Source organism: Myxocyprinus asiaticus, chromosome 37 (genome assembly GCF_019703515.2).
Source record: "Myxocyprinus asiaticus isolate MX2 ecotype Aquarium Trade chromosome 37, UBuf_Myxa_2, whole genome shotgun sequence".
Classification (NCBI taxonomy): domain Eukaryota; kingdom Metazoa; phylum Chordata; class Actinopteri; order Cypriniformes; family Catostomidae; genus Myxocyprinus; species Myxocyprinus asiaticus.
In genome coordinates this window covers 7740302-7758800 of record NC_059380.1, presented here as the reverse complement: position 1 = coordinate 7758800, position 18499 = coordinate 7740302, and the positions used below count along the sequence as shown (strand labels likewise).

Below are 18499 nucleotides of genomic sequence, written 5' to 3'. Positions count from 1 at the left end.
ACACACACACACACACACACACACACACACACACACACACACATTGGAGAAAAGCTTTAAAAAATACAAAAATAAACTACACAAAAATCTTCTCCGTCATCGCACGCAAAATTTGTGTCAAGTTCTCTTTTTTTTTCTTGAGTTTTTCTTTTTTGTTTGTATGGCAAATCTCAGTTCTAGCAAAGTCTCTGTCCGGCCCATAATGAACGTCCTTGACCACTTCTTTATCTGCAGTTTTGCCTCGCTTTCAGCTCAATGCAAAAGTGCACAGTGAAGATTTGACCAGGAGGCTGCAGTCCAGAAAGAATCCTTGTGTATATCTTACATCACTGAACTATCTACTTTCCTCAAGTGAAAATATCCCTCTTGTCTGAGGACAAGTGCTTGGTTTGTTTTCCCAATTCCATTTTCTCCCCCCACCATGAGAAAGACATCAAGACTCATCTCCATTCAGACATCCTCCCTCTCTAAAACATCACCCTGAAGTCCATCACAGGAAAGAGAGTAACTTCATTTGAACGCTGAAAGCTGAACAAACATCTTACATATATCTTACATCTGATCTTTGAAAATACGTGTTGAAAGAAATGGGGAAAGCTGAGTGGAAGACTGTACAATGGAAAAAGATTTTTTTTTTTTTTTTTATTCATTTCCCAGTCCAAATAAGTTGGGTGGAAAAATATTAAACTACGTAACGTGCTTTTCTCCACTGATTCTATTAAAAGAGAAAAGCTTTTCCTGGAAAAAAAATTGTTTTGAACCCCATTTCCTTTCTGGTTTTGGGCCATTTTAATGGATGCTCTGGTGACAGTTGAAGTTGTCTTGAATTCGGATGGAGCGCTAGGAGATGGGATAAGTCATCCTGCTTTTGGAGGACAAATGGAGAGAGGGCATCACTGGTCCATTCTTGCTTTCTTTAGACCAATCCCTTTCCTATAAAACAATGCAATAAAATTATATTAACAATGAGTGTAAAGTTGAATAAAAAAATTAATATGAATTTTGCTTTAATGACAGGATGCACTCCAGCTGGCATGGACTGCACAAAATGAATAGACTGATTATTTTTTTTATTTTATATATATATATATATATATATATATATATATATATATATATATATATATATATATATACATACACACATACACACACATACACACACACAGTTGTGCTAAAAAGTTTGCATACCTTGGCAGAAATTGTGATATTTTGGCATTGTTTTTGAAAATTTTGCTCCTTGAAACAACCACACTGTCTTTTTCCAGAGCAGCCTGTATTTCTCCTGAGGTTACCTGTGGGTTTTTCTTTGTATCCCGAACAATTCTTCTGGCAGTTGTGGCTGAAATCTTTCTTGATCTACCTGACCCTGGCTTGGTATCAAGAGATCCCTGAATTTTCCACTTTTGAATAAGTGATTGAACAGTACTGACTGGCATTTTCAAGGCTTTGGATATCTTTTCATATCCTTTTCCATCTTTAGAAAGTTCCATTACCTTGTTACACAGGTCTTTTGACAGTTCTTTTCTGCTCCCCATGGCTGCAGTATCTTCTGCTCCCCATGGCTCAGCCTGCTCAGTGCATCCACGTGAGAGCTAACAAACTCAATGACTATTTATACACAGACACTAATTGCAATTTAAAAAGCCACAGGTGTGGGAAATTAACCTTTAATTGCCATTTAAACATGTGTGTCACCTTGTGTGTCTCTAAGAAGGCCAAACATTCAAGGGTATGTAAACTTTTGATCAGGACCATTTGGGTGATTTCTGTTACCATTATGATTTAAAAAGGAGCCAAACAACTATGTGATAATAAATGGCTTCATATGATCACTATCCTTAAATATCCTTTTTTGCATGATCAGTCATATTTTCAAAACGTAACAATTTCTGCCAGGGTATGCAAACTTTTGAGCATAACTGTATATAGTATATAAAATGTGTTAACAATGTTCTTACTTTTTCCTTACTATGACAGGCACAGACACAGATGAAAAAATCTTGGATGCAGTTTATTGTTGAAGCAAAATTCCAATAATAACCATAAAAAAAATCCCAAAACATATAGTGGACTCTAATTTTGATATTTCAGAGACTTAGCGCCGTTACAGTGCTCAATATTTAAGTAGGCTATTTATCAAATTAAGCTTTTTGTAGCCTGTATATTCACCAGATGAGATATATATTATCTATATATCTCCAGATTAGAGGTAGACCGATATATTGGTTTTACAGATTAGTAATTGCCGATAGTAGCATTTTGGATAGTAGCTTAAAATCTTTCATAATTGACAATATTCATCCATATTTTTATCCTCACTAAACACATTCGTTTGATTAGATAAATCAAGTGTTTTAAATTGAAGCAATGGCATGCAAAGAAAAATGCGATCACATAGAAAAGTGTCCCTTCAACACATACATTGTATCTCTAACTTCATATCTTGTGAATAATAAATCTTATTCCTCATATATATATACACACACACACACTGGAATGGAATGCTGCTATACATGTTGAGATGCTGATTTAAGAAAAAGAGTGGTCTCTTAATTTTTTCCAGAGCTGTATATGTATGTGTGTGTGTGTGTGTGTGATATATATATATATATATATATATATATATATATATATACACACACACACACACACACACACACACACACACACACACACACACTACCGGTCAAACATTTTGAAACACTCATTCTTTATTTTATATATATATATATATATATATATATATATATATATATATATTTTTTTTTTTTTTTTTTTTCACATTTTAGAATAATAGTAAAGTCATCAAAACTATGGAATAACAAATGGAATTATGTTGTGACTAAACAAAATCCAAAATAAATCAAAACTGTGTTATATTTTAGCATCTTCAAAGTAGTCACCCTTTGCCTAGAATTTGCAGACATGTACTCTTGACATTTTCTCAACCAACTTCTTGAGGTATCACCCTGGGATGCTTTTTAAACAGTATTGAAGGAGTTCCCATCTATGTTGGGCACTTATTGGCTGCTTTTCTTTATTATTTGGTCCATGTCATCAATTTCAAAAACTTTTTTTTAAATAAAATTTTAGTTTTATAATGAAATAAATTAATATGGTGGCACAATTATATTTTTGTCTACAAAACTAATTTCAAACATTTAAGCATACGCCTTCAGATCAAAAGATTTTTAAGTTCATGAGAAACATTTCAGTCAAGTGTTTCAAAACTTTTGACCGGTAGTGTATGTATACATACATACATACATACATACACACACACACACACACACACACACACACACACACACACACACACACACACACACACACACACACACACACACACACATATACACCTCCTTCCTTGGAACACTTTTGGAAGATATTAACCACTGCATACCGGGAACACCCCACAAGACCTGCCGTTTTGGAGATGCTCTGACCCAGTCTTAGTCCTGTGTCAAATGTCCTTGTTAGTTTTTATCATATTTAGTCCAACTTATCCTGTTTTGTTTTTTGTCAAGTTTTAGTTGACTAAAATTCTGGGCATTTTAGTCTTATCTTAGTCAAAGAAAACCCTTAGTATTTTAGTCTAGTTTTAGTCAATGAAAACTGTTGACATTTTAGTCATATTTTAGTCATATTTAGACAGATGCAACATCAACAAGTGTTGCACTATAAGTAAATCATTGCTATGATTTTAACTTAATACACAAACCCTGAGTATCCAGAAAAAGAAAACTCTACACAATCAAAACTAAACTTAGCAAAATAGAAACATCCTCTCACATTCAACTGCTTTTATTTTCAGCAAACTTAACATGTGTAAATATTTGTATGAACATAAAAAAAAAGATTCAACAACTAAGACATAAACTGAACAAGTTTCACAGACATGTGACAAACAGAAATAGAATAATGTGTCCCTGAACAAAAACTCAAAATCAAAAGTAACAGTCAGTATCTGGTGTGGCCACCAGCTGCATTAAGTACTGCAGTGCATCTCCTCCTCATGGACTGCACCAGATTAGCCAGTTCTTGCTGTGTGATGTTACCCCACACTTCCACCAAGGCACTTGCAAGTTCCCGGACATTTCTGGGGGGAATGGCCCTGGCCCTCACCCTCCGATCCAATAGGTCCCAGACATACTCAATGGGATTGAGATCCGGGCTCTTCACTGGCCATGGCAGAACACTGACATTCCTGTCTTGCAGGAAATCACGCACAAAACGAGCAGTATGGCTGGTGGCATTGTCATGCTGGAGGGTCATGTCAGGATGAGCCCGCAGGAAGGGTACCACATGAGGGAGGAGGATGTCATCTTCCCTGTAACGCACAGCGTTGAGATTGCCTGCAATGACAAGCTCAGTCCGATGATGCTGTGACACACCGTCCCAGACCATGACGGACCCTCCACCTCCAAATCGATCCCGCTCCAGAGTACAAGCCTCGGTGTAACGCTCATTCCTTCGATGATGAACGTGAGTCCGACCATCACCCCTGGTGAGACTGGGTTTGTGCCCATAGGTGAGGTTGTTGCCGGTGATGCCTGGTAAGGACCTGCCTTACAACAGGCCTACAAGCCCTCAGTCCAGCCTCTCTCAGCCTATTGCAGACAGTGTGAGCACTGATGGAGGGATTGTACGTTCCTGGTGTAACTCGGGCAGTTGTTGCTGCCATCCTGTACCTGTCCCGCAGGTGTGATATTCGGATGTATCGATCCTGTGCAAGTGTTGTTACATGTGGTCTGCCACAGTAAGGATGATCAGCTGTCCTTCCTGTCTGCCTGTAGCGCTGTCTTAGGTGTCTCACAGTACGGACATTGCAATTTATTGCCCTGACCATATCTGCAGTCCTCATGCCTCCATGCAGCATGCCTAAGGCACGTTCACACAGATGAGCAGGGACTCTGGGCATCTTTCTTTTGGTGTATTTCAGAGTCAGTAGAAAGGTCTCTTTAGTGTCCTAAGTTTTTATAACTGTGACCTTAATTGCCTACCGTCTGTAAGCTGTTAGTGTCTTAATGACCGTTCCACAGGTGGATGTTCATTAATTGTTTATGGTTCATTGAACAAGAATGTAAAACATTGTTTAAACCCTTTAAAATAAAGAACTGTAAAGTTATTTGGATTTTTCAGTGTCCTGAAAAAGGGATGTTTCTTTTTTTGCTGAGTTTAGGTGGTATTATACTCACAAATTAAGTACTTTATGCAGGCATATTACTGCAGACACCTTTTTTGAGGTATGTTTTTGTAGGCAATTAGTTTCTATAACATATTCAAATTCATTTTGATGGTAATGTGAAGGACAAATAAACAGCACTGTCACCAAATACATGCCAAATACATAAGTCATTGGTCTATGCTCAATGCTACATTACCTTTGCTGCTCATTTTCAGCTCCTTCACAACAATTTGCTAGCCTATTAGCTTAATGAGTTCAGTTTAGCTATAAAACACATAGCTTATTAAGTTGTCTAATATAGTTGTCACTAGTTGTCTTAATATAGCTTAAAAAAAAACAACTTAACATTACCACCAAGACGTTAACCTACCTCAATTTCTTTGTGGTTAGTTGTCATTATTTAACTAACGTTAGCTCTCTGTAAACTACTTGAAAGGTGGTACTCACTGTGCTTGCTAAGTCTTGGTATGCCGTGTGCAGCAAAGGAAAAGAAACTGCTGCTCATGCCATCCAATGAACAGGGTATTTGGATTGTAATTTAGAAAGAAAAAAAAAAAAAACGTGGTAGAAATTTTTGTCTTTTTTTTGACGAAAATAAAGAGATTTTGGTAAAGATTTTGTTTTTTAAACTACATTTTAGTTTAGACTTTTATCGTCAACAATACTGCATGTTGACATAGTCATAGTTAGTGTTTATTTTTTATTTATTTTCCTCCCCAATTTGGAATGCCCAATTCCCAATGCGCTCTATGTCCTTGTGGTGGCGTAGTGACTCGCCTCAATCCGGGTGGCGGAGGTCGAATTTCAGTTGCCTCCGTGTCTGAGCACATTACCACAGAGACATAGTGCGTGTGAAGGCTTCACGCTATTCTCCGTGGCATCCACGCACAACTCACCACGCGCCCCACCGAGAGCGAGAACCACATTATTGCGACCACGAGGAGGTTACCCCATGTGACTCTACCCTCCCTAGCAACCGGGCCAATTTGGTTGCTTAGGAGAACTGGCTGGAGTCACTCAGCATGCCCTGGATTTGAACTCGCAACTCCAGGGGTGGTAGTCAGCGTCTTTACTCGCTGAGCTACCCAGGCCCCCTCACAGTTAGTGTTTAATGACGTTGGTGCCGTCTCGTCATCGTCTCGTGTTATTCGTGGAAAAAAAGGTAATCAACGAATATTTTCGTCATAGTTTTCGTTAACGAAATTAACACTGAGTGGAACCCAACGTGGTCTTCTGCTGTTGTAGTGCATCTGCCTCAAGGTTTGACATGTTGTGCATTCTGAGATGCTATTCTGCTCACTACAATTGTACAGAGTGGTTATCTAAGTTACCGTAGCCCTTCTGTCAGCTCGAACCAGTCTGGCCATTTTCTGTTGACCTCTCTCTTCAACAAGGCGTTTTTGTCCACAGAACCGCCGCTCGCTGGATGTTTTTTGCACCATTCTCTATACACTCTAGAGACTATTGTGTGTGAAAATCTCAGGAGATCAGCAGTTACAGAAATACTCAAACCAACAATCATGCCACAGTCTAAATCACTGAGATTACATTTTTTCCCCATTCTGATGGTTGATGTGAACATTAACTGAAGCTCCTGACCTATAACTGCATGATTTTATACATTACACTGCTGCCACACGATTGGCTGATTAGACAATCGAATGAATAACTAGATGTTCAGGTGTACCTAATAAAGTGGCCGGTGAGTGTGTATATATACACAAAACACAAAAATGTATAAGCTATAAAAAGCATCATTTTTAATAAATACTTAAATAGAGCATGTTAACTGAGCCAAGACTTCGTCATTAAAAAAAAAAAAAAAGGGGGCAAAAAAGGCACCGTGTGTGTTTTGGGCTTGTTTACAGTTAAAGAGTCCCACATTATGTTTCAAATCTTCTTTTTGTCTGGTTTTTATTGGGACTTTGGGTGTACAGTATTCTTCATCTGGGATTTTATTCATTTTTTAGACTCTTGTAGCTTCTGTTTCTGATCACATCATAGTAAGGAAAGATTAAGAAAATGTTTTAACATTAAATAAATCGATTTAAAAAATCATCCACCTATTAATCGGCCTTTTCCACCACCTCAGTTCATTTCGGCAAAATCCACTATCAGTCAAACTCTACAACCGATGAGGTTTAATTAGGTTTATTGTTATTATTCACAAGGTATTTAGTTGGAGACACAATGTATGTGCTAACGGAGCACATTTCAATATAGTTGCATTTTTCTTTGCATGCCCTCGCTTCAATTTAGAACAATTTTCTCAAATTTGTCAATTTTCTAACAAGTCTTCTAGATGACGACTTAAAAAATTTTGTGATCGTCTTCAGGAAAACATGGTTGAGACATGGACACTCACATATCTGGTGAAGAAACTGCTCTTTTTGGGGCAGGCTTTGCAGAAATGCCATCTTTGTTTGACTCTATAAAGCAAGGGAAAAACATTGTAAACAAACGTCACTGCCTGAAACAACCTTTTCTCCAACCAAAGAAAAGTGGCACACTACCTTGCAGCCATCGCACTTGTGTAGCTGGGCCATAACCCTTCTCGTTGCGTGCCGCAATGCGGAAGATGATGGCGGGTTTGGTGGTGTAGTCTATGTGAGCATTGGACAGGCTGGAGGACTGGACCAGGCAGGAGGGGTTGGGCCCACAGTAAACGCGCATGAAGGCGAGCTGAGCTGGGGTAGAGGCTTTGGCCTCGGTGGTCTGGCTGCTTTGGATGGCCAAATACACTGAATACTCTGTAATCTTTCCTGATGTCACTGACGGAGGCTCCCATGTAAGGTGTGCGCCGTCTGGACTCTGAGGGAAGAAAAAATAAAAAAAGGAATGATGCATTTATGTGTGTGAAAGCTGCCAAAGGAGTCTCTCAATTAATCAGAACAAGCAGCCTATCAGCCCTCTACATTACAAGTAAACCACTTGCATATGCGACAAAGTTTCCCTTTCTGTTATTTACAGTCAGTTGGTGATCAAAAACAAAAAAGAAACATTAATTCTAATCATGCATTGCACGGATGAGGGAAAAATCACCGTGCAACTTCTCTCACTGTGCTCATTCAACCATAAACACTTGCTTGTGGAGCTGCCATTCTCTTAAAGAGACAGTACCAATTTAGGGCTTGTTATACATATCAATGCAAATCGTACAAGTGTATATAAACAAACATGTAACAAAACGTAGTAAGTGTAATAAATGTGTAAATACATAAATATTCAAAAGCACAATCATACATTATGAAATATTTTAACTTCAGAAAACACTGTAAATGTTAAAGCATTTAACAAACAGGCTCGTGTCGCATCTATGTAAATTCATTGTAGTTTTGATTTAGTTGCACTAATTATTTTTATATTATAATTACTAAATCAATGTTATATGTGCAATTCTATTTTTATATAATTAGGTTCCAATGAATTCACATCCTGAGGTATTAAGGCCAAATCACCACGCTACCAACCCAGTGTGAATTCTTTTTTTTTTTTTTTTTTAAACAGTGGTCCAACTATAATCATTGTCTAAAGTTTATAACTCTCACAGATATGCAAACTCATGAGAGGCGAAAAAGTTGAGAATCACTGATCCACGGACATGTTTTCTGGGGTTATTTTTTTAAAGAATAAGCTAAAAACACCAACGTAAGCTATTTTAATGATTCAAGTATAGCAAATTATCTGCACAATTGTGCAGAATTAGCTGCAAAAATAAAGGGTACGTTGTTGTGGCTTGCTTCGGTTTCACACATTTGTTCAGTTTCATTGACTAGTTTATTGACCACTTCTGGAGATGCCACTAGGTGGTGACAAATGAGCATCTTATGTGCTATGAGTGAGTCACTGAATCATTTTGAGATGTTCTTGACCGAAATCTGCCAAGAGACTTTATATATATTATAAGAACAAAGCAGAGCTATAGTTTTCCTTCAGTTTGTGAACTGCCGAGCATGACTTTTCATCCAAAAAGACAACAATAATAGTCTAATAATATTAATGAGTATCAATATTGTCCTTACCTTCTCCTTTATTAAAATTTGCATGTCAAATCTACTGACTTCAGTAGAATGTTTAAGCATTCTAAGAACAAAGCAGATGTACTGTATCATTTTCCTACAGCATTCAAACTGCTGAGCATGACTTTTATCAGAAAAGACTAATAATAATAATTTTTTAGTTTCAATAATGTCCTTTCGTCATTTCAAAGCCCATTTCACATGAGTTGAGTCGAGGCATCAAAGCTCCACTCAACGTCAGCGATAAACGTCCTTTGCCCTTCCACATGACAAACACTGCAGGAAGCGTCACGGAGGGGTGAATTTATGAGCTTGCCACATAAGAAAGCAGGAGGTGTGCACAATAAACATTGAAAACTTGTATTTGGAAGAGAAAAAAAAATGGCAATTGTTTTGATTGCAGAAAATAAAGAAGACTCGACTTGTTTATGTTTAGGTCTTAGTGTTCTTTTTTTGGGGGGGGGGGGGGGGTAATTACTGTAATTCAATAACTGGGGTCTCTGGATACTCAGAAACTATAAAGGTAATTGTGACGAGGAGGAGGGCGTGGCCGGGCCGTGATGGAGCATGTCAGCGGGAGAGCGAGATAAGGGGCAGCCAGAGATGCCGGTTCGAGAGAGACGCACACGGCCACATTGCATGTGTGTCTGTGCTTGTTTATGTTTCATTTATATCATTAAAGTTTACGTTGACTGTTCAGCTGGTTCCCGCCTCCTCCTTGCCCGTCCTTATACTGTTACAGTGGTGCTGAAACCCGGGAGGGAGGAGGGATGCGCTGTCGTGGAGTCCTCGCTGCTGCCATCAGCCAGGGGAGCAGCCGCAGCCGTCTGCCCTTGGGACGGAGGGGTTGCTGCCGGCCACCGAGAGCCGGAGGAACTGTGGCCATCTGCCGAGAAGGGGAGGAGCAGTTCCGTCCACCAGAGGCTGGAGGAAACGCATGTGTGTCTGTGTTTGGATTATGTTTGTTTTAAGTTCATTTAGATCATTAAAGTTTACGTTGACTGTTCAGCCGGTTCCCACCTCCTCCTTGACCGTCCTTATACTGTTACAGTAATAATGAATTAAAATAAATTATGAGATATTCAATATCTCTTCATAAATTTTGACAGTTTTAAAATATTTCTTGTAGCTTTGTACTCTTAAAGACATCATTTGTGTGAGGCAAAAACGTACGTGAAAAACATTTTGGTGTGAAGTTGACGTGAGTCATGTGAAAGCCCCTCAGCGTGTAAAAACATCAGTCACTTTTACGCATTAATAGCTCTTCCGCCCTTTTCTCTCCGTGATGAACAAGCATGCCGATGCTGAAGTATTCGAACAACATGCCCCTCTCATTCAGTCGGTCAGTACATGTACCAGGTCATTCAGTTTGTTTGAAGTTTCACGAGTGCCGCTTCTCACTGTGCTAAAATATTTTCCAGGACATTTAGGTATTTTTCTAATTTTCCATGACTTTCCATTACTGGAAAACTGCATTGCAAATTCCAGATTTTCCATGACAAGTGGGAACCTTGAATAATAATTTAAAAAAAACTCCTGTCATCATTTACTTATCAAGTTGTTTCAAACCCCTTTCAGTTTCTTCTGTGGAACGCAAACGAAGATATTAGACAAAATGCCACAACAGTTGTCAAACAGGTTTGGATCAAAATGAGGGTGAGCAAATGATGACTGAATTCACATTGAGCTTATTTACATGGACACCAGAAAGCTGCTCATTGCGAAAAAGCAGCTTAGGACTCCAAACCGGCGTACGTGTTTATATGCGCATAAACCTGCTTTCTCTTTACTCCCAAATACACACATAGCTCAGTCAGTAAGAAGCTTTCTCCACAGCAACGTAATAACAAACATGGCATCTGAGGAATACTATCGCTATTTTATTCTCTGTTGCTTCGCTTTATGTCCAGATTTTCCAGAGTTGTTGCTGTGTTTGTATCCTTAACTTTCCATTGCGACCTGCAGCGGAATTGCACTGCAATAGTGGGGTTTACCTCTTACATCACACTCCAGGATTAAGGGACAGTAGTTGATATCTTAAAATCTGTTTATAAACTGGTGTATGTTATACTGTATGTGCTTTTACCACTGTTCTCCCAGAAATGTTGAATTGTTTCCGATATGATATAAACTGTTTGAATAAACAGTTTTCTTAAAAGCATGTAAATGGGGTCATTTTATGTGAACCATCCTTTTAAGTTGGGATGGATAAAGTAATTTGACGGGGTAAAAAACACAAAAAAAATTTGATCTTTTCAAAAGACTTTTAAAAGGTGTAATGTACTTTGTGCGCCACATGTAAAAAGCAGGGATCAAAAATAAATTAAGAATTAACACCCCACTCATACGTACCTTGCTTATCTTTATGGCACACGGTGCCCCTGGGAAGCCTGGTAAGCAGGTCTTAAAAGCAGATATTTCAGAAAAGGCACCGCGACCACATGTGTTTATACCCGCCACTCTGAACTTATAGGCCGTCCCAGGCTGAAGCTCCACCTTCTTCATCTGGCTGTAGTCAGGGCTTGTGCCGGAATCATCCTGTTACATAAATTCTGTCAGTGTACTTGCAAGCGAAGGAACAGCGTCTTAAAATATTGTACCAAGTACAAACTTACATCAACATAAGCAGAGTCATCTGCAGGCATGTAGAAATGTGTTACAACCATGTTGGTCACTTTCACAATGCCAACATCATACCACTGGTTTTCTTTCTTCACTTGAGGTTTCATGGTAACCGTGGGAGGATTTTGTTTCTGTGGAAAGAACAACAGATAATAAATATTCTTTCCCATTGCTGTGCATGTTTTAGATGACTTCCAAAGAAACGCTACTTACCGCAGCCTCGATTCCATTGGCCACTTCAGTGAGAGCTGCCGCTGCTTGCAATTTCGCTGGACTGGCGACTACTGCAGGCGCTAAAGTGCTGGATGGCGCCAAGGCTACAAAGGGAATAAACAGATCAAGTCAAAATATATAAAGTATATGTGAGAGTGGTATGATTACAGTTTTGTTCACAAACACCCTCTCAGCTCGAGTATGACCTAAAAATATCATTTATTTTATATGCGATCACAGGCATGTGTACAGTATATCGGCTATTTTGCAAATGCTTCAAAAAGAGCAAATCCAATCAGACTTTGTTTGCAAACATCTTTCATAATATTAGTTTCTGTTTTGAACCTTTGGTTTTAAGTGTTGCATGCAACACAGTGTAAAGCCATTTTATGTTTTGTATCCAAATAAAGAGAAAAAGATTATTTCATTGAGTGTTTATTATATTAATATATAAAAAAAATTTAAGTTGAATTGACAGCAAAAGTAACTAATCTCCTCATATCGCCCACCCGATAAAGTACAGTATCCAAGTGATTCAAAACAGCTAATAAAGCCTCACACGTACTCTCTGCGGAAGTCCGAGGCAGCAGTGCGGCCACTGCACTTGTGACAGCGGCGGCTATCTCGTTGTGTCCATTGCTCTCTGATGACGGGTCATTTAAGCTGTCAGCCGGAGCCAAGCCCTCAGTGGGGAAAGCGACCTGGACAGCGGCTTGCTGCTGCTGGGCCGCCTGGAGCTGTTGCTGCTGCTGAACCAGAGCCGCCAGCTCCTGCTGGGTCAGAACGATGGGTATGGTGTGGGTCTGCTGGTGGTCTCCTCTGGCCTCATCTGAGTCTGAAGGGGAAAGAAGAAACAAATTACTTGCTGCAAATGGAAAAATCAGAAATGGAAGCTGAGCATACACATTTTATGGTTTAGTTAGGCCTGTAGTTGATTTTTACTTGCCTTGCATCATTGTTCACTGGCCCCACCACAACAAAGACACATTTTATTTTTTAGCAACAAATTTTTTAAGTGTTAGAAAAAAATATATTAAATCAAACAGCTTTAAAAATTATTTACTTTCGATTTACAATAATAGTCAGGTATTTTACAGCTATCATATAACTGTGACAGCTATAAATTAAAATATATATTAAAATTATATAAAAAAAAGATGGTACATAATCATTCACATTGCTTTCTTTAAGGAAACAAATATATAATAATTTGTTTTTAACTTGAAATAATAGCCAGAAATGTTTACAGCTATCATGTAACTGTCAGCAAAAAATATTTTTATTTATACATACAATTATTGTATATTAGAAATGATGGTAAACAAATCATTTTCACACTGCTTTCTTATATTTAAATCATAATTTGTTTTTAATTTGCAATAATAGCTAGAAATTTTACAGCTATCATGTAACTGTGTGAGATTTATAAATAATAATAAAAATATATAAATACATAAATATACAGTATAAATCATTTAGAATGGGTTAAAATGACTGTGCCATTATTTTAAAGATAAAAAATATATATATATATATATATATATATACACATACATACACACACATATATATATATACACACACACACGGGCTGGTTTGAGTATTTCTGTAACTGCTGATCTCCTGGGATTTTCACACACAACAGTTTCTAGAATTTACTCCGAATGGTGCCAAAAACAAAAAACATCATCCAGTGAGTGGCAGTTCTGTGGACGGAAATGCCTTGTTGATGAGAGAGGTCAACAGACAATGGCTAGACTGGTTCGAACTGACAAAGTCTACGGTAACTCAGATAACCGCTCTGTACAATTGTGTTGGCGCAGTTTTGGCGGCACGAGGGGGACCTACACAATATTAGGCAGGTGGATTTAATGTTGTGGCTGATCAGTGTGTGTGTGTGTGTGTGTGTGTGAGATATATATATATAAATTTAGATTTTAAAAATGGCACAATCATTTTAAGCCATTCTAAATGATGCTACCAAAATTATCACAAGTCAGTGTGGCAATTTCAACAAAATTTCTTTCTGCCTGCTACGTAACCTTGAGTGACATTTATATCAGCTAAATGCACACAACAAGTGTTCAAAACACAGAAAACCAAAGGTTTAAGTTTGCAAGGCATCTAAACCTAGCAAAGCCTTTATGTAAATATAAAAATGTTCATAGTCCACAATCGGAATGCAAGAAAGGGCCTTATACTTGAGCCCTCTATGAGAAGTTGAACACTGAATTTGAATGCATGTTTCGTGGACAATAATGGCGATGCCTGCAGCACTCACTCATAACAGCCTGCTGTGCTGCTTGTAGTACAGCCTGGATAGCGAGGGCCTGGGCTTCCTCTGTGGCTGCAGCCTGTGCCGCCGCCTCTGCGGCCGCTGTGACCGCTAACTCCTCTGGGGTCAGACCCGTCACCATCAGCGTTGTGGGCTGTCCATCTGACATCAGTTCTGGGGGCAGGGCCAGTGCCTCGGCATCCTGGGATGCTGATGCAGACTCGATACCCTCCATCTAACAAACAGCACAGCACATAATCTGACTTCAAATCTTTGGAAACCTGGAAATCTTAGTTGGATAATTGACACCTATTAAGAGACAGCCTGCTCTACATAATACTTACTGAAAATATAAAACTATATTATGAGGTAACATGCATTATAAAGTTTGAAACATTAACATTAGCTATGTCTAAACATCAACATTAGCTAATGTAATGTTAATTTGATATTGGATCACAAATTATATACTGCATTTTTATAAATGTTTATTATAAATGATTAACAGTGTATTTATAAATGTACAAATTTCCACTTAACCATTTATAAATATACAATAAACCAAGTTAATATTAGTTTGTTATTAGATCACAATTGTTTTTTTTTAATATAAATATTAGAAATTGGAAAAATTCTTTACAGCATTTATTAATCTTAGCTGAAATAAATTTAAAAATGAATAAATACATCCTTTTACAGTATTTTTATAAATGTTTATTATAAATGAACAATAGTATATTTATAAATGTACACATTTACATTAACCAAGACACAAATAATAAATACTATAAAATCAAATAGTTTGTTAGTTTGACATTAATGAATTAGCTAATGTTAATGCTTCAGAACCTTATTGAAAATGAAAGCATTATGAACTAACTTGAACAAATAATGAACAATAATACAATTAAAAACTAATTTAAAGCATTTAATAATCTCGGTTAATGTAAATTAATAAATTGTTAATGTACATTTATTAATGTATAACTTTTACAGTATATTTATAAACTGTTATACTAAATTTATAATACTACTACTACTGTTCATTATTAAAGTCTGTCCATAATGAATTATTTTCAGCAAGGTTCTAAACATTAACATGAGCTAATGCATTTGATGCCAAACTAAAAAAATGTTTTACAACATTTATTAGTCTTGGTTAATGTAAACAATATTATTCCTTCTTAGTTCAAGTTAGTTCATAATGCATACATTTTTAATAAATACAACTTTTAAATGATAAAAATGTATTAAATACAAATTTCCATAAACCCAGATTAAAAAATGCTGTAAAAGTAATGTTCATTGTTAAGTCATGTTAACTAACATACACAAACTTATTGTAAAGTGTTACCATTTGTGCATACTATTAAAAGTACTTTCAAAATAACAGTATCCTGTGGATTACATCCACATAAAACTGCTTTTTTATATATTTCTTCGAAAACAGACGAAATTTCACAATTCTCAAAATTAGCAGAGTGTATCAATGAAATCAAAGATTGTATGGCCAGAAATTTCCTTCTACTCAATTCTGACAAAACAGAGGTACTAATTATTGGACCAAAAACCTCTAAAAATAAGTTGCTAAAATATAATTTGACTCTCAATGGATGCACTGTTACATCGTCTTCTACAGTGAAGAACTTGCAGTTGAAGTCAGACGTTTACATACACCTTAGCCAAATACATTTAAACTTGTCTTAGGTCAGTTAGGATCACTACTTTATTTTATTGAAATGTTAGAATAATAGTAGAGAAAATTATTTATTTCAGCTTTTATATCTTTCATCACATTCCCAGTGGGTCAGAAGTTTACATACACAAGTATACATACACTTTGTTAGTATTTGGTAGCATAATGCAAATTGGTTAACTTGGGTCAAATGTTTTGGGTAGCCTTCCACAAGCTTCTCACAATAATTTGCTGGAATTTTGGCCCATTCCTCCAGGCAGAACTGGTATAACCGAGTCAGGTTTGTAGGCCTCCTTGCTCGCACATGCTTTTTCAGTTCTGCCCACAAATTCTCTATCGGGTTGAGGTCAGGGCTTTGTGATGGTCACTCCAATACCTTGACTTTACTAGTCCTTAAGCCATTTGGAGGTATGCCTTGTCCATTTGGAAGTCCCATTTGCGACAGAGCTTTAACTTCCTGGCTGATGTCTTGAGATGTTGCTTCAATAATATCCACATAATTTTCCTTCCTCACGATGCCATCTATTTTGTAAAGTGCACCAGTCCCTCCTGCAGCAAAGCACCTCCACAGCATGATCCTGCCACCCCCATGCTTCAAGGTTCGGATGGTGTTCTTCGGCTTGCAAGCCTCACCCTTTTTCCTCCAAACATAATGATGGTCATTATGGCCAAACAGTTCAATTATTGTTTCATCAGACCAGAGGACATTTCTCCAAAAAGTAAGATCTTTGTCCCCATGTGCACTTGCAGACTGTAGTTTGGCTTTTTTATGGTGGTTTTGGAGCAGTGGCTTCTTCCTTGCTGAGTAGCCTTTCAGGTTATTTCGATAGAGGACTCATTTTACTGTGGATATAGATACTTGTCTACCCGTTTCCTCCAGCATCTTCACAAGGTCCTTTACTGTTGTTCTGGGATTGATTTGCACTTTTCACACCAAACTACGTTCATCTCTAGGAGACAGAATGCGTCTCCTTCCTGAGTGGTATGATGGCTGCGTGGTCCCATGGTGTTTATACTTGCGTACTATTGTACCTTCAGGCATTTGGAAATTGCTCCCAAGGATGAACCAGACTTGTGGAGGTCCACAATTTTTTCTCTGAGGTCTTGGCTGATTTCTTTTGATTTTCCCATGATGTCAAACAAAGAGGCACTGAGTTTGAAGGTAGGCCTTAATACATCTACAGATACACCTTCAATTGACTCCAATTAGCCTATCAGAAGGTAATTGGCTAATTGCCTAAAAGACTTTCTGGAATTTTCCAAGCTGCTTAAAGGCACAGTAAACTTCTGACCTACTGGAATTGTGATATAGTCAGAAAAGTGGAAAAATCTGTCTGTAAACAATTGTTGAAAAAATTACTTGTGTCATGCACCAAGTAGATGTCCTAAACGACTTGCCAAAATGATAGTTTGGTAATATGAAATCTGTGGAGTGGTTAAAAAATGAGTTGATGACTTCAACCTAAGTGTATGTGAACTTCTGACTTCAACTCTAGGTGTTATATTTGATACCAATCTGTCCTTTGAAAATCACATTTCCAATGTTTGTAGAACAGCATTCTTCCACCTCAGAAATATTGCTAAGTTATGACACATGTTCTCTGTTGCTGATGCTGAAAAACGAATTCATGGATTCATGACCTCAAGACTAGATTATTGTAATGCATTTCTGGGAGGATGTCCTGCTAGTTCAATAAATAAACTTAAACTGGTTCAAAATGCACCAGCCAGAGTACTGACTAAAACCAAGAAATATGATCTTATTAGCCTCATTTTATCATAGTTACATTGGCTTCCTGTTAAAGTTTGTATTCATTTAAAAATGTTTAACTACGTACAAAGCTTTGAATGGCCTAGCTCTGCAGTACTTAAATGACCTACTAGCACACAATATTCCATCACATTCAATACGATCGCAAAATTCTGGCCTGTTAATAGTACCTAGAATATCAAAATCCACAAGAGGAGGTAGATCCTTTTCCTATTTGGCTCTTAAACTATGGAATAGTCTTCATAACACTGTTCAGGACTCAATTTAAGTCTCACTTACTTGAGTGAGTGTGTCAAAAAGACACACTCACTCAATTTAAGTCTAGACTAAAGACTAGGTGTGTGACGAGATCTCGTGCCACGAGATCTCATGATATTAAAACGTGACGATATTTCTCGTTGAGGTGAAAAGCTGTCTCACAATATCAGCATGACAGAGTGTGAGGGTGAAATTAGCATAGAAGATGCCCCTGCCACTTTTAAATCATTTGTGTGGCAGCATTTTAGGTACCCGGTGGAAACAATAAACGGCGACAGAGTGACAGACAAGACACCAACAACGGCTGTTTCTCGTTTCATTTGTTTTTTTCTTTCTTGTTTTTTTTTATCTATTGTCAACGCCTTTTATGTATATGCACTTACATTTATACAATTGTTAACCTTTTTTGCATTCCCAATAAAAAAATAAAAAATAAAAATAAAAAAAATGAAAC

At 37.5% G+C, this 18499-nt stretch overlaps 1 protein-coding gene across 2 annotated transcripts in view; it reads right to left on the bottom strand.

Moving 5' to 3' along the window:
* Window positions 1-393: 393 nt before the first annotated feature.
* The window catches only part of LOC127427743 (host cell factor 1-like), a 47800-nt gene continuing 29694 nt past the window's right edge, over window positions 394-18499 (bottom strand). For both annotated transcript variants that reach the window (XM_051675531.1, XM_051675532.1), the window contains exons 21-28: window positions 14327-14555; window positions 12611-12880; window positions 12046-12149; window positions 11826-11963; window positions 11563-11748; window positions 7705-8002; window positions 7557-7620; window positions 394-933 (exon numbers count right to left, since the gene is read on the bottom strand). In XM_051675531.1, the coding sequence (XP_051531491.1) occupies window positions 894-933; window positions 7557-7620; window positions 7705-8002; window positions 11563-11748; window positions 11826-11963; window positions 12046-12149; window positions 12611-12880; window positions 14327-14555 (1329 nt within the window). In that variant the 3' untranslated portion in view covers window positions 394-893. The remainder of the gene's footprint in view (window positions 934-7556; window positions 7621-7704; window positions 8003-11562; window positions 11749-11825; window positions 11964-12045; window positions 12150-12610; window positions 12881-14326; window positions 14556-18499) is intronic.